At 40.8% G+C, this 17,417-nt stretch overlaps 1 protein-coding gene across 1 annotated transcript in view; it reads left to right on the top strand.

The window, feature by feature from the left end:
• calcr (calcitonin receptor) overlaps window positions 1-17,417 on the top strand; it is a 157,685-nt gene that overhangs the window by 35,056 nt on the left and 105,212 nt on the right. The window contains exon 7 of the mRNA XM_060825461.1: window positions 5,282-5,394. Within this exon, the coding sequence (XP_060681444.1) occupies window positions 5,282-5,394 (113 nt within the window). The remainder of the gene's footprint in view (window positions 1-5,281; window positions 5,395-17,417) is intronic.

Consider the following 17,417-nt stretch of genomic DNA (forward strand, 5'->3'; position numbering starts at 1 on the left):
CTTTATAAAATCAGGTATCCGTTGGTTTCTTCCTGCTATAAATGCCACCACTGTCCAATAGGAGAAAGTGAGGACTGCAGATGCTGGAGATCAGAGCTGAAAATGTGTTGCTGGAAAAGCGCAGCAGGTCAGGCAGCATCCAAGGAGCAGGAGAGTCGACGTTTCGGGCATGAAGAAGGGCTCATGCCCAAAACGTCGACTCTCCTGCTCCTTGGATGCTGCTTGACCTGCTGCGCTTTTCTAGCGACACATTTTCAGCACCACTCTCCAATAGCAAGCTACTGGTTGTCAGTATTTTCCTTTCTACTATCATTTCCTTTTTTTGATGAAAAGCATCTCCTCATATCAGAAGAACAATTTTCAAAAAGAGAACAAAATGCAATTAAAAAGAAAGAGGACAGTTAAAAGAAGGGTGGGCTCAATTAGGACCATCCTTTTGAAGACAGAAGCTGTAATTAAGGCACTAAGGTAACACTGCATGTATCTTTGCTGGAGAAGACGATTCTGCCAATGCAACAATGAAGGAATTAGAAGCAATAATGGATCAGATACCAATTATTTTATTGTGTGTCTGGGTCTAACTCTAATTAATCTCCAAGGCATTGTCTCTTGACTCCATGGCACTTTCTGAAATTCTGTAAAACTCATTATTTACCGTTTAGCACATACACATACATTCTCTCAAGACTCTAGTTCTGTGTATATAAGAATGTGACACTGACATCATGAAATTATTATACATTATCATCATTACATATTCAACTGATCTCTCATTGATCTACATCCCCCTCTGAAGTCTTTAACATCTCAGTGAACAATTTCTTCCAATGCCCCTCCCTCCAACACCAAGTCTTATAATTCACAGGGTTAGTCTTCATAGTGCAGTGACCAACCTCCTTGATCAGACTTAGTCTCATTCTGAGATCTGTGATACTTTGCTCTCTTCCATCCCTTGATTGTAGAGGTTTCTTACGCTTATTCTTCTGAAAAATGGTTGCATAGTTCTACTGGCTTCCTACACAATATTATCGAAGCATTACGATTTCACCTTATTATCCCTTGGTCTGTTTCAATCTAATACAGTCTCAGTTGTTGCATTTTTCTATGGCTATTCTTTCTCTCCATTTTTTTGATTCCAAATCTATGTTTATGGTAAAATTTATTTATTTACATTTCTAGTCTGTTTGTTGTTTTTTATGCCTATTCATTCTTATATGTAGGCATGACTTCTTCTTTAAAGCCTGAATTGACTTTCTTTATTTCACTTATTGATATCCATGACAATGCATCTGTTGTCATTTGGTGCTTATCCAAATATATTCATATATCCATATATTCAGCCATGCCTCACTGACATCAATCTGAAACATTGAGTCCTGAGCAGTATCCTAATTATTGTTTTTATTCAGAAGAGAAACCAATGGTTTATGGTTTGGTTCTATTTTAAACTGGGAGTTCAGTACTTAATCGATTTTTTTCTTTCCATGCCCATGTTGTTGTTAAATCCTCATTTTCAATTGTTACAATTGTTAAAGCAAGTGATCCAAAAGCATGGCAGATTGGTACACACTTTCCTTTTTTTCCCCCCTAAGAGTCCTGCCCCAAAACCCTAAGCACCCCCCCCCCCACCCCACCACCCCATAACACAATCCCAAACCCTTTGAAGATGTGTCTGCTTTCACTATGGATTATAGTTGCAGATTACAGTTTTCAAAGTGTTCTGAAAATATCAGGAGTAACTTGATTTTGTAAAATGCATTTTCTAATTTTTTGATAATTATAAAACCATTGTTCACCCTAGCATAATAACTATCTGAAAGACTTATCTACTTTAAGTTTGACAAAACAATTTCTCACTTGGTTTTTCATCACAAGAAATCATTGCAGCTCCATAATTTTCCTTAGCAGTGGAAATTCTTTGTTGACTTTTGTTTTACTGTGATTTCAATGACTGGATTATGTGTCCAAGAAATGTTATTCTCCATTGTACAAACTTACCATTCTTTCAACGTGAGATATACATTCTGAAATATTTTGATGAGTGATGACTGTTCTAATTCTTTGGTTATGTTCTTCTTTTGTGGATTGATGTATTAGTATGTTGACAATATTAGCTCTGCATTGCCTTCCAATGTTCTTTGAAACATTTCTGGTGCAGATGCTATTCCAAGTAATATAACCTGGAAAGGGTGTAATTAAGCTTTCCTCCTGTTGCATCATTGAGGGCTGCTGCAACTTAATCTTTTGAAACCATTTAAATTATTCGGATAACACTGAGATGTAACTGTACTTTCAACTTTCAGTTCCTTAATATCCGCTTTTGGTTTCATGTTCGTTCATTTTAATGCACAGGAATGATGCATTTTTTAAAAAATCTATCCCACTGTGTGACAGTTATGCCTTTACACTCCATACGTTGACCAGAAAGTCTGTCTGTGTGTTTCCCTTCACTTCTCTAACACTTTGACGTGTCACTTGGCATGCTTTTCTCCATTTTGGCTGGCTGGCCATTTCACTGCATCCTAAGCATGGTTCACCACAATTGATATTTTATATATGATTTTACTTCCCCTCAAACAAAACCTTATTCTGCCTCTGAAGTTTAGTTTGTCTCACATTGGCTAATGCTTTCTCTAGCATTAAATCCTCACCGGTTTGACAGAGCCATCTGAAACACACATCACCATCAGGTTGTGAATTAATTCTGACTTCAGTCCTTCATGTGTGAAATTCTTTGCTGGACTGGGAAAATTAGTGAACAAATCCATGCTTTCCTGAGGACTCTATTATTCTCTGATTAAATTTTACATCCTTCAGTGTTAAACTTGCCCTTATGCTGAAGTGCATATCAAATGCTCTCAACACTTCTTCGTATGACTCTGAATTTTTATTATTGTCCTCTGTAGTAATTGGAACAAGGTCAGCCAAGTGGGCCTCATAGAATATGAGTTCCCTGATTGGGGCTATTAACCTGGTCCAATCACGGAGCCTTGGCTGACAGATATAAGCAAGAATATCAGAGGTTCTCACTCTAGAAGCCAGCTCCATGCTAACTGGGTCAGTGACATGTACTCTGCTTGTGTAAATAAATGGTGACATGGTGATGGGATACTGGCCTTTGTTAAATTATTTCACCTTCTACGGCAACTACATCATGATTGTTCCCATTGCATACAGTAAGGCACTGACCTGGATTGTTTAGCCTCTGTAGCTGAAGCCGGGGGCTATTCAATAAAACTGTAATTCTCTCAAACCTCCCACTTCTGAGTCTGGGGATATTAGTCATTAGCCTGCAATAGCTCTAAGAGTGATAAATTAGTCTCCATGACTTGACTGAGCACTGGAGCTGCTCCTTTGACTCTGGCTGTGTTTGTTGTGCAATATGGCTCCAGTCTGTTTCTCAGTCTTCTCCTGCACCTGCAACATCCCCCGATTTCTTGCTGAGTCTTGAAAAATGTCTCTGTGCTTCTTCAACCACTTAATTGTTGACTACAGTTGTTGATTTTGGTTACTTTTGGAATGTTTTTGTGTTTTATTGTGGGTATGGGGTTATTCTAATCAGTGTCCCAAGCACTGCTTTTTGAGTCCGTGGTACTTTCTGTAAAAGACTTGTGTGCAAGAATCTGTACCCAGGTACCTTTGTAGCTACGATGATACCGTAAGTGGTAACTTGTGAACTTTTCACTGTACTCACTGGAGTACATATGACAATAAACCTAATTCTAAGAATTCTAAGAACTCTTTATTTACAGTTGAAATAGATACACACACTACTTCAAAACTCAAGTGCAGATTTTGCTTCTTTCTAGTTCTTTCTACATATAATTATATAGTACTAACATTATTATGACACCAACATCATCACACATTCTTATATATTGTTACATTATATTACTCTGCAACATGAATAAGAAGGAAGAAATTAAAATGTTGGTAGTCAGCAAAAAGAAAGTGATCCAGTCTGGGATGGGACACATTTGAAGTTACTGAGGGGAGGAAGATTGAATTTTTGATGGCAATGGCCACAATTTTCTAATTCTCATTAGATAGTAGGAGAAACCTAATGGTTATGCTTTTAAAGGTGGTGGGTGCCTTTACGGTTGTGTTTCTATTTAAATAAAGAGCAAAGTGATCAATCTTCAAATATACGTCAACCAGTCCAACATCAGTCATAGGAAAACCTTTGAGGACAATAATCTGGACCAAAATCAATTGACATATGGCAAGGTAGAAGCTCATAATTGAAGGTCACCATGGACTTGTTCAAGGCAAAATGGATTTGACAAAATTAATTGTGTTCTTTGATGAAGTAACAATGATGATTATTGAGAGTAGAGGAGAAAATGTTGTGCAAATGGATTGCCAAAACATTTTTGAAAATGTGCCATGTAATATGTCTATTAGCAAAATTAAAGCTTAATGAATTAAATCTAGAAGAGCAACTTGGATTAAGATTTCTTGACTGCAGAGAAAACAGGAAGCAGTGGTGAACAGTTGCTTCTCAGTCTGGAGGCAAGTGTTCATTGGTACTGTGCACCAGTCAGTATTAACACTTCTGTACTTGCTGAGATAAACTCACAACATCACCAGCAGAACCACCCTGAGCAAGAGTTCACTGCCAAAGTTCCTTCTAAACAAAGGCTGAAATAAACATGAATCTTCAAAATGTCTCTTCATTGGTCCATTTACGGGGGTAAAATTAAGCTACAGGTAATTATTCTCCTCTTGATTTATTCATAATAAGATCTAGAAATTGTACAGTTTGACTGATACATAAGACAGTGAAAAGAAGATCCTGAAGTTTTCAGCGGAAGTGACAATGCCTGTATATTGTCAACAGTGGCAATTAGAAATGTCCGTAAGAGAAACAATACAAAATCATGTAAACTTATAGAGATGAGATTGTTTCAGCCCAGTGTCTATGTCCAAATACTATTCAGCTGAGCTAAGTTTGCAAAGTGTAAAATTTGGTAGAGCTGAAAAAAAAATCCCTTTCATACTGAAGTTCTGTTTGGGTAAAAATAAAGTCCGTTCCTTGTTGTAAAGCCACAAGCCAATGCAAATATTACCTCATCCCTTAATTCAAAGTTGGGTCATATAATTTCTCAAATCATTCAAGTTGCAGCTTCAAATTCACATTTCTTAAAATATTTACATTGCTAAATTCAAATAATTGGATAATTCTATTTTGTTTACAGTTGGGATTATCAGGAGAAGATTGCATGTTCTACATCGTCTTAGCTTCTGTTTGTTTGTAAAATGGTTTATATTTTTTTTTCAGAAAAGGCTACAAAATACTGTGATGAAACTGGGAACTGGTTCAAGCATCCAGAAACCAATCGAACTTGGTCCAACTATACATTTTGTAATAAATTCACAGATTATAAAATAAAGGTATGATCCTACTATATACAGCAAAATCCTCACCACTGTCAACGTGCTATATTCTCAGATTCCAATGTTGCCAGCATGGTATTTGTTGTGGTCACAGCCTGTGCAATCATCTGGAAAGGAGAAAGTGAGGACTGCAGATGCTGGAGATCAGAGCTGAAAATTTGTTGCTGGAAAACACAGCAGGTCAGGCAGCATCCAAGGAGCAGGAGAATCGACGTTTCGGGCATGAGTCCTTCTTCAGGAAATGTAAGAAGGGCTCATGCCCGAAACGTCGATTCTCCTGCTCCTTGGATGCTGCCTGACCTGCTGCGCTTTTCCAGCAACACATTTTCAGCAATCATCTGGAAAGCCGTGGGTAAATTCGCTGCCACCAATTCGACTAACTGGTATTAGTTTAAGTTACTGCTACCAAGTGAAGAAGAATATTCACATCAAGTCTTTGACAGAAGTTAAACTCAGTCTTGATAAACAAAATAGGTTTATTACGTCATATTTAATAGTTGGTTACATTATATCTGAAATACACGAGAGTCCTTTGTAACTCAGGTTATTGTTATGTGTTGGAACACATTACTGCTGCTGAGTTATTCTGGTACACAATTTAGGAACAATTTGTTTGCTCCTCCCAGGATCAGTTCTTTATATCCTGATAGATGAAACTTATATCATTATTCAGTTAAATTTTCAGACACTAACTGCCTTATATATGATCACCTTCATCACCAACTCACCCTCCCACCAAAGTGTTTTTTTCCTTCACACAATGTTTCAAATATGGTAGATTAGATTCACCACTATTCTCTGGTTGCCAAGTCTCTGATGTTATAACAGCAGTCAATCTGGATGTTTGACTAATGTCTAAATCTGACACTTGTTCAATTAAAATGTGGACCATTATCAGGTATAATCACATCTGAGGTTACATGTGTGGTAATTATTTAATGAAGGATGTTGATGACTGTATCCATGTTGATGGAGTATACTTTCTTTACTTTGATCTGTCAATGCTTAATAGATAAGCGTATCCTTCAAACACAAACAGGCCAGTCCCTATCTGTTTCAATGTTCTAGTGGGAAAGGTAGTGGAAGTCAATAGAGTTCCTTTCTTTCAGGACTTTATATGACACATGTTTGACAATCATTTCTAATATCTTCTATCTGTTTACTGATTCTGTCACCAGACTGGAGTTCAAGCTCCAGATCGATATTTGGTCATGCCCATTTGCTTTTGATGTATCTTGATGATATATGGTTCTTAAATCAGGAGGGTTAACTTTGTCAACAGTAGTGAAATAAAAACAGAAATTGCTAGAAAAGCTCAGCAGGTTTGGCATCTGTTGAGAGAAATCAGAGTTTAACCTTTCAGTTAAGTGATCCTTCCTCCGAGCAGTAATGAAATGTTGTTTGCATTCAAAATGGATATTCATCATTAAGCCACTAGGTTTGTTTACTGGTAATCCTTCGATAATATACTGACATGTAGCAAGACATTAGGGATACTTTTTCTGCTTCCCTCTGATGTTAAGTATTGTTTGTGTTGCTGGCCCCAACATTTTGTTGCTTGAATTGAGTTTATTGACAAGTTCTTTATCATCTCACAGATCTTTAGATCTCATGGAATACAGGGAGAAATAGGCATTTGGATACTAAACTAGCTCAAGGATAGGAGACAGAGGATGGTGGTGGAGGGTTGTTTTTCAGACTGGAGGCTTGTGACCAGTGGAGTGCCACGAGGATCGGTGCTGGGTCCACTACTTTTCATCATTTATATAAATGATTTGGATGTGAGCATAAGAGGTATAGTTAGTAAGTTTGTACATAACACCAAACTTGGAGGTTTAGTGGACAGCAAAGAAAGTTACCTCAGATTACAACAGGATCTTGATCAGATGGGCCAATGGGCTGAGAAGTGGCAGATGGAGTTTAATTTAGTTTAATGCGAGGTGCTGCATTTTGGGAAAGCAAATCTTAGCAGGACTTATACACTTAATGGTAAGGTCCTAGGGAGTGTTGCTGAACAAGAGACCTTGGAGTGCAGGTTCATATCTCCTTGAAAGTGGAGTCACAGGTAGATAGGATAGTGAAGATGGCATTTGGTACGCTTTCCTTTATTGGTCAGAATGTTGAGTACAGGAGTTGGGAGGTCATGTTGAGGCTGTACAGGACATTGATTAGACCACTGTTGGAATATTGCATTCAATTCTGGTCTTCTTCCTATCAGAAAGATGTTGTGACGCTTGAAAGGTTTCAGAAAAGATTTACAAGGATGTTGCCAGGGTTGTAGGATTTGAGCTACAGGGAGAGGCTGAACAGGCTGGTGCTGTTTTCCTTGGAGTGTCGGAGGCTGAGGGGTGACCTTATAGAGATTCACAAAATTATGAGGGGCATGGATACGATAAATAGACAAAGTCTTTTCTCTGGGTTGGGGGAGTCCAGAACTAGAGGCAATAGGTTTAGGGTGGGATGGGAAAGATATAAAAAGGACCGAAAGGGTAACTTTTTCACGCAGACAGTGGTACGTGAATGGAATGAGCTGCCAGAGGAAGTGGTGGAGGCTAGTACAATTGCAACATTTAAAAGGCATTTGGGTGGGTATATGAATAGGAAGGGCTTGGAGAGATATGGGCCGGGTGCTAGCAGGTGGGACTAGATTGGGTTGGGATATCTGGTCGGCATGGACGGGTTGGACCGAAGGGTCTGTTTCCGTGCTGCGTACATCTCATGACTCTGACTTTCTGGTAGACATTGTCAGCAGAGACTGTGTGGAGAGTTTCCACTGATATTTGTAATTTCATTTGCATGTATTTGTTCTCATATGCAAATCTCATGAGACAAAGACAAAGATTGTATTCAAGGAAGAATTTGTTTGGTCAAATCTTTTTAATCTCACAGTGAGACCAAAAGCTTACCAATGGTCTCTGTAAGACCAATGAGACCCAGGATGCAATCTGAAAATTTCCTGCAGGCTGTCAAAACCATGAGGCTTTTTTTAAATAACTGCATATTTGGATGGATAATATATTGGTTTTCTGCAGTATGCCAGCTGCTCTTGGCAGAGAACTACTCCAATACATGTGGCTAAGGCATCCACAGGATAAGAGTCAAGAATTATGGATTATATTGAGCCAAGATATCTACATAAGTCATCATGACTTTGACCTCATGATGTGTGTCCTAATACCATTCTTGAGCCTTTTTGAGTTTCAAGGGCTTTGACATAGTTCCCAAGTGAGATAAGTTTTTTTTTATTCTCTGGTTTACTATTTCCAGAAACCTTTGTAAGTTTTTTACTGATTTTTGAAGTAGGAAAATTTTCTTATCATCCTTGAAGATGTGGCTTTATGCCAGCTTTGTCAGTGTTATGTCCCAAAAATTTAATAAAATCCTTGGAGAACTCACATTTTAAAGTGAGATTTAGCCTTTCTAACTGCAATCATTTAAATTCTGCGTGTACCCTCTGATCATAACTTTCTGCATGAGTTAAGATGACATCTTCATCTTCGTTATTTGTATGACATGTAATGCTACCCAACCCTTGTTGGGAAAAAAAATTGGAAGATTTCTAGAATTGGTGTGATTTCAAAAGGCAATCTACAGAAACACCATCTCCCAAATGGAGTTATGAATGCACCAACAATTTGGACTTTTCATCTCATGGAACAGATCTGCCCACAAACCACTGGTAAAATCCAGTTTAGTGATGATCATCCTCTTAGTGAGTTTGGACAACTTTTTATCTGCAAGATGACCGCTGAGCCATAAGTTGGCCACTGCCACACAAGATGGCTACTGGACAATGTGTGGATTTTTCTAGCCACTGTCTTATTGAGGTATATGAATTAACATATATTCTGATAGAACCATTAGGTTTTGGTGCAGTGACTATGCCTAAACTCCATTCTGTTGGGTTAGTCACTGTGACACTACACCTGATTAGACATGTCCTATCATTGAAAGGTTACTTGTCCCATTAAAAGATGAGGAATTCTCTTAGTTTTAGCAACTTTTCTTAAAATGATGTGAAGAAAAGCATCAGCCTCAGAGTCAGAGTTGGGGTTAAAGACAGAGTTTATTGTACAAGGAAATACCAGAGCTCTGGGGAGAGAAAGACACCAACAGCACTGTGGTTAGCTACGATTCTTCTCTGAACGTGGAGCACATGTCAAGATACTTTTATCCATCTTGTGATATAATAGGTCAGTGATGAGGTTATTGTCTCTGTAACATAGTTTGTTTGTTGTAAACATTGCAGAATCGTTGATAGTTTTGATGCAGTCATTGTCAATTCCAGAGCATCCTTTGTTCATTTCAGCGCAGTATTGTCAGTTTCAGTGCAGACATTGTCAGTTTCAGTGCCTGCTCAGGCGTCCATTGCTGTAGTAATGGGTGCTAATCACTCTTCCTGAGAAGGATGATTACTGCAGCCCTGGCTATTAACACTTTGTATTGAATCTGTATCAGTTTGCATTTCTATCAAAGGTATTGGCTGGACCCAGGACACTTCGGTGGGCAGTGTACGCTACTCGTGTATTCTCTCCCCCACCCACCTTAAACTAATCAATTAGGTTATGAGTGCATTTTGCTGGCATTGTGGTGGCCCCAGGCAGTGTCTGTTTTCTCTGCTGTCTCTCTCCATATTGTGTGTCAAGTGGCCAACTTATGGCTCCACGACCATCTTGTGTGACAGTGTGCCTGGTGTCATCCTGCCCCGTGCTATCTCCCACTTCAGATGTTATAATCTGTGCTGTGTTTACCTTTGTCTGTAAATAGTTTTGGGTGATTCTTTCTTGCAACTACTCCTCCCTCTGTTTATGAATTCCTGTACTTGATGAAGGAGATTCAGAATGAAACATCTTTTCTTGCTTAGCAATGGACTCTGCAGATTCTGGATGGCCTATGTCGTTCCAATATAGCAATAACCTCTGTGCCTCAAAGATACATTTTATATACCTTTAATTTGTGAGATTAATAGGATGGAGAGGGTTCAGAAGCGATTTATCAGCATGTTGTCGAGTATGAAAGGTTTGAGTTATAAAGACTGGATAGGCTTGGACTTTTTTCACTGAAGGGTAGGAGGTTGAGAAGTGAGCTTATAGAAGTTTGTAAAATCATGAGGCATATATATTGAGTTAGTGGTGGGTATCTTTACCTAGGATGGGGAATTTCAAGACTAGTGGACACATTTTTAAGGTGAGAGGAGAGAGATTTACAAAAGAAATGAGGGGCAAATTTTTTTACAGGTGGGGGGAGTGATTCGTGTGTAGAATGAACATCCTGAGGAAGGGATGGATGTGGGCATGATTATAACACTTAAAAGACATTTGGACAAGTACATGAATAGGAGACGTTTGGAGGGATATGGACCAGGAGCAGGAAGGTGGGATTGGTTTAGTTTGGGATTATGTTCAGCATGGACTGGTTAGACTGAAGGGTCTGTTTCCAAGTTGTACTACTCTATGACTATGACCTTCTCTGTATGATAAGATGCTGTAATTTTGTTTTCTTCAACCAAACATTTTTGTTCACACAATACAGTAACACTGGCCCTGGGGTCAACTTTGAAATGAATTAGATGATGGTTAATTTCTATGAATCTACCATAGCTGGTTCAGATGAGGTGCACTCATTAAAAAAAAGTCTGATTATGTCACATATCACCATATCATGATATGTGTTTCAATTGAGGTATGCCTTAGTATTCTGGGTTTGTTCCATAGATAACTTAAGCTTTGTGAGCCATAGATAATGCATACTTGCACAAAGGTGGTTTTTGAATTTTACACATCTCTTTTTCACTTTCTTACATGAGTTGCATTGGTCATAATTCTCAACAACCGACTGAACCTCCCATTTATGGGTAAAATGTGCAGATGAGAGGGGTTCACGAAATCTAATTCACTCGGGTGCAGGACAAGTTTTCTCATTGCAATCATCTTCTTTCATTTTATAAATCATGCAACTGAGATTCAGGCATGTACTCGCCATGGCCGGAACATTCTGGTTCACACACCCATCACAGCATATGGTAATTCAAGCTGCATACCACTTCAGATGCTACAAAGCAAGATTAGATTCTCACAGCTTGACACTGGAAGCGTTGCATAAAAATGGTTTCCCATTCCAAGGTCAGCCACCTGGAGGTGCTGGTGGATGGAGTGGTGAACAGGCAGTGCTGACTGCCAAAGGAAGCCATGTCAACAGATCTAGCCGTATGGACAGAATTGCAGCATGGATCAGTGCTGTGTTCCGTATGGAAAGGGACAATAGAAAGAAGGTTAGTGACCTCCCATGCTGTGCAATGATAAGTACCACCATCTTTCTGCTAACATGTACTCACAAAACCACCACTAATCACTGTTAGGACTTTCCAGTGTATATATCTCTAGCATGATATTGAAAGACTAGCTGCACTCTGTGGTGCTCAACCACTGTCTTTGAGATCATGGCCCAGAAAGTAAGTTACGTCCCTACTATCCATACAGGGACCTGGAGCTGCAGATGGATGGTATGGTGGGGAGGAAGGCTGTCCTTTTACCTGCAGGCTGCCCAGGAGGCCTTACCACCAGATAATGTCAGCCTTTATATAGCAGTCTGGATCAGTGCTGAGTACTGCATTGAAAGTAATGCCCAGCAGTGCAAGAGGAAAGTCAATGATCATCTGCACTTTACAAAGATAAGTGCCACCATCATCTTGTTACCTTACACTCCTGCATCCACTACATTCAATCACTGCTATTGACACATACCTTCCCAAAGCCGGTGACTGTAACTCTTAGCATTGCAAGCATCATTTCTGCTCAAAGGCTCTCAGCTGCATCATTCTCCAAAACTGTTAACCTTGCCTGCCCTCGGTGCTTCTTATTCATACACTGGGGGGACCTCACCACCTCACTAACTCATGTATAACTGTTAACTCTCTTCTATCCACACCCATCAGGCTCAATCCCTGCCTTCATCTCATTGTAGGATAAACTGGTACATAGCCAATATGAAAGGTCCAAGACTAGCCAAGAAATGATGGACAGCAAGCTCCTTATTCACAATGAACAGAGATTCATGGATTTGGTTGAACAAGAGCAGGACAACTCATGTAGCAACAAGGAGTCACAATTTGGGGCCCCAAACCAGTGAGCTTCATTCAGCTGTGCTGCTGTATTGGCCCAAATCCACCATCATTCATAATCTGTGCAAGATATTCCCCCTCTCACAGCGACTACCTTCTCTTCCATTATGCAGGCATCAGTGACTTCCAGTGACCCTCCCCTGCACAGGACAATGCCAGAGATGCTCAGCTCTATCTTTGAAGCCAGTGAACCCTCAGAGAATGCAATGGCAAGGCTTTCACCTGCACCCTCCCCCAGCTCAGAAACTTTCACTTCAGCAGGAAATCACAAGATTAGACTCAAGGAGCACAACCCTGAAAGCATATCACTGAAATGCCTCCATGGCTGTTTGTGGAAGAAATGCCCCAGGGTAAATTACCCCAGGGTAATGCCTCATAGAACCATTGAAGAATAGGCACCAGATCAGCACTAGGTAGAAGGTATGGCCCTATACTCAGGCAAACTGCCAAGTTGGGTACAGAAATATCATAAAAATTGATGTTTCGGACAAAAGCCCTATTGATTTTCCTAATCCTCAGATGCTGCCTGACTTGCTGTGCTTTTCCAGAACCACTCTTTTGACTCTAATCTCCGGCATTTGCAGTCCTCACTTTCGCCTACAGAAATATCAGGCCATTGTTATGCTGGAACCAAGTATGAGGGAATTGTTTCTCATCATGAATGGGATGTGGGGGCTTGCTGACTGACAAGGCCAGCATTTATTGTCAGTCTCGAATTTCCCAGAGGGCATGCCAACAAGAGTGAGTCGACATCTGGGCAGGCAATTTTCAGCAGGCCTCGGCACCCGAAGCCCAAAGGAAGGAGACAACAACACTGTGAACATCAAAGTCAACCAGGCCAACCATAGAGCAAGTTCTCTCCAACTCAATTGTGGACACTGGGCCTGCAGAGGAAGAAAACATTCTGAGGACACATAGGAGGCACAAGCAAAACATCATTATCAATCATTTTTCATTTCTGTTAATAAATGTTGACTTCCAGTGTTACAATAATTACATTTTATACTTTCTGCTGTCAAATCCTATTGAGTTACGCCCATGTGATCAATGAGCCGCTTCAGACAACCCAAGGATAAAAGAAGTTGTAATAACTGAGCATTACTCAATTCTCATAGGCATCTGACTCCTTGACAGCAGAGTGCCTCAGATGTCAGGCTTCCCTGAAATGTGACATTGAAGTCTGCAACTACGGCATTTCACTTTAATGTGGACAACAGTAAGGCCAAAAGCAACATGCTGGGATTGTTCTAATGAGATTCCATAATAACTGCTGATTCCCCACATCTCTGTCAGAAAAGATTCGTTGAATGTATCAGCCTTACAAGGGAGTGCTTTGCCATTCCACATTCAGAGATGTACAACTGGGCAGTTCATGTGTCCATTATCCTTCAAAGCACATTGATCTGCATAGAAAAGCTGCACAAAATGCTGTCTGTCACAGGTTCAACAGTGTCCTGTTGGTGTTTAAGCATTTCAAGGCAATTTAACAGTCTCGGCACACTTTAAAACATTGAAAGATTAATGATAACAGGGTCAAAGGAGATTCCTCAGGCTCCCTCTCAATCTTTTTGTTTTCACAAAGGACTTCAGTACACAGCACTTTGACTTTGTATAGAAGCAAAAATATTGCAGACGCTGGAGATCTGAAATAAAAACAGAAAGTGCGAGTGTTGCAAAGAAGAGTCACATTGGACTCAACATTTTGACTGTGTTTCTCTCTGCAGATGCTACCAGAACTGCTGAATTTCTCCAGTACTTTCTGCTTTTACTCAGATGTCATATCTTGACAGATGTCTTAAGAGTGACCAGACATTAGTACCATGAGGTGTTAGTGCACTATGGCAGTGCTGTGCTGTAACCAACGTTCATATCACGTGGGTTTTGTGTGGATACTTTAAATGGGAGCATTTGAAGATATCATGGATAATAAGATATTTATTTAGCATCACAAAAGTCAGGTATTGCAAAAATAACAATATCCACAAAAATAACAAACTCAAATGTCTTTTGCAAGAAGTATGAGTTCTTGTGAGATTAGGAACAGAATAACATCCAATGAAATGAAGTCCAAACCCAATTCATTTATTCTGGAAGTGCTTGGGAATTAGATTGTCTTTGACCTCTTGGATTCTGTGATGCATTACACTGTCATGCTCTCTTCACAGAAATGTTATGGCAGAATGAGGCAATTCAACCTATTGTGTGCTCGGATTTTGTAAATGAGCATCATAATGCAGTGCCATTCCTGCTCTCTCTCCACAATTCCATTCCCTATCCCTTGGCAAGTTCCTAAGTTATTATTCAACAAATCCCCAGGACTATTTGTGGTAGGACACGCCTGACTGACTGTGGACCAGCTTACAGACTGATGGCATCACAGCACCCCGACTGACCTGTGTGTGGTTCCTGAATGCTTGCACCTGTCCTGCAGGACTGGCTGTAGATCAAACAGCAGACACAAATCTCTGACTCTTGCTGACCAAATGTCTGACTGGACCTGGCCAGTCCCTTTAAATATAATCAGATGAACCCTTCACTGACTGTGGTGGTACCCCCTTTCTGGCTGCAGCTGTCCTTCACCCCAATAAAGACATTTCTCCTTTGTGTTTCACACAATGCCATTTGCTTGAAGCACATGCAGAATGTTTGCCACGTGAGCTGCTGGCACATGCTACAGTTCTGACACTGATGTAACACAATATAAACTGCAACATGTCCATGTCCTATCTGAATGATAGATTGACTGTCCATTGCTTGCCAACATCACAAGCTGCCAGCCTTGACCTCTGCACTTAAATGCAAGTTAACCCATGGAGGTGAGCAACCTTGACTATTAAGGAAGTTCTCCTTTGTAAGTTCTCAAGCTATACTTAAGAGTAAGTGCACATTATTGTCATTGACCCATTCCGGTACATAATTTAAAGACAGGAAGTAAAGAAGAACAAATCTGTAAGGAAATTACAAACAGGTATAAACATCATAGAGTAGTTATAATTGAATCTTTAGTTGCCCATAAATGAACTGGGATGGACATAATGTAAAAGGCAGAGAGGGGCAAATATTCCTACAATGTGTTCAAGAGAATTTTCTATGTGTGTTTAGTCCAATGAGAAAAGAGGACCTAGTTTGTTGGGAATGAGATAGACCAATTGGATTCCAGTAACTTTGGGGAGTATTTAGGGGACAGTGATCATTGTAGCTTTAGGATGATAGTAGAAAATCATCACCCCAGAATAAGAATAATCAACAAAAGAAGAGTCAAGTTTAACTCCTCATTTTTCAAGAGCAGCGAGGAGAGAGGGAGAGAGGAACAGGGGCTGCCGAGAGGTAAGTTTTCCACTTAAATGGGACTAACTCGAGAGTCAAGCCTCTATTTCTCAGAAGCAGTGAGGACAGAGGTTGCAGGGAACGTATCACTGCTCTAAACATTTACCTTGTGAATAGGCGGAGTGCACACAGAGCAGAAGTGGACACATGACTGCTGAGTAAGTGAAGTAATATATTTGGGCAGTTGCATTATCCAAAACACTACTTAGGTTGTGTCTCGCACCCATTCTCCTCCTCTAACCACAAACAATGGTTCTGTGCACTGAATTAGTAAGGTAACCAGTTTTTAAAAATTCTTTATTTTTCAGTAGTCTCATTGGGAATTTAGAATAATGGGGATGGTAGTTAGGGCAGTTGAATGTTCCTCCTGCAGAACATGGGAGGTAAGGGTCACCACTAATATCTCTGCTGACTTCATCTGCAGGAGGTGCACCCAACTCTAGTTCCTCAAAAAACATGTTAGGGAATGGGAGTCGAGCGGGTGCTGGATGAACTTCGGATCATTCGGGAGGCTGAGGGGGTTATTGAGAAGAGTTAGAGGGAGGTAGTCACACCTCAGATATAAGGCAGATGGGTTACAGTTAAGGGACAGAAAGGGAACCAGCAGACAGTGCAGGGAGCCCCTGTGGCCGTTCCCTTCAATAACCAGTATACCATTTTGGATACTGTTGGGGGGGATCGACTTGCCAGGATAAGCACGGGTCTCTGGATCAGTGGTGCTGGAAGAGCACAGCAGTTCAGACAGCATCCAACGAGCAGCGAAATCAACATTTTGGGCAAAAGCCCTTCATCAGAATGAAGGCAGTGAGCTGGAAACATGGAGAGATAAGCTAGGGGAGGGTGGGGGTAGGGGGAGAGTAGCATAGAGTACAATGGGTGAGGACAAAGGAGATGAAGGTGATAGGTCAGGGAGGAGAGGGTGGAATGAATAGGTGGAAAAGGAGCTAGGCAGGTCGGACAAATCCAGACAAGTCATGGGGACAGTGCTGAGCTGGAAGTTTGGAACTAGGGTGAGGTGGGGGAAGGAAAAATGAGGAAGCTATTGAAGTCTACATTGATGTCCTGGGGTTGAAGTGTTCCTAGGAGGAAGATGAGGCGTTCTTCCTCCAGACGTCTGGTGGTGAGGGAGCGGTGGTGAAGGAGGCCCAGGACCTCCATGTCCTTGGCAGAGTGGGAGGGGGAGTTGAAATGTTGAGCCACGGGGTGGTGTGGTTGATTGATCATGGAGATGTTCCCTAAAGCACTCTGCTAGGAGGCGCCCAGTCTCCCCAATATAGAGGAGACCGCATCAGGAGCAACGGATACAATAAACGATATTAGTGGATGTGCAGGTAAAACTTTGAGGGATGTGGAAGGCTCCTTTAGGACCTTGGATAGAGTTGAGGGAGGAGGTGTGGGCACAGGTTTTACAGTTCCTGCGGTGGCAGGGGAAGTGCCAGGATGGGAGGGTGGGTCATAGGGGGGCATGGACCTGACCAGGTAGTCACAGAGGGAACGGTCTTTGCGGAAGGCGGAAAGGGATGGGGAGGGAAATATATCCCTGGTGGTGGCGGAAGTGGCGGAAATGTCTACG

The sequence above is a fragment of the Hemiscyllium ocellatum genome, chromosome 5 (assembly GCF_020745735.1).
Source record: "Hemiscyllium ocellatum isolate sHemOce1 chromosome 5, sHemOce1.pat.X.cur, whole genome shotgun sequence".
Lineage (NCBI taxonomy): Eukaryota > Metazoa > Chordata > Chondrichthyes > Orectolobiformes > Hemiscylliidae > Hemiscyllium > Hemiscyllium ocellatum.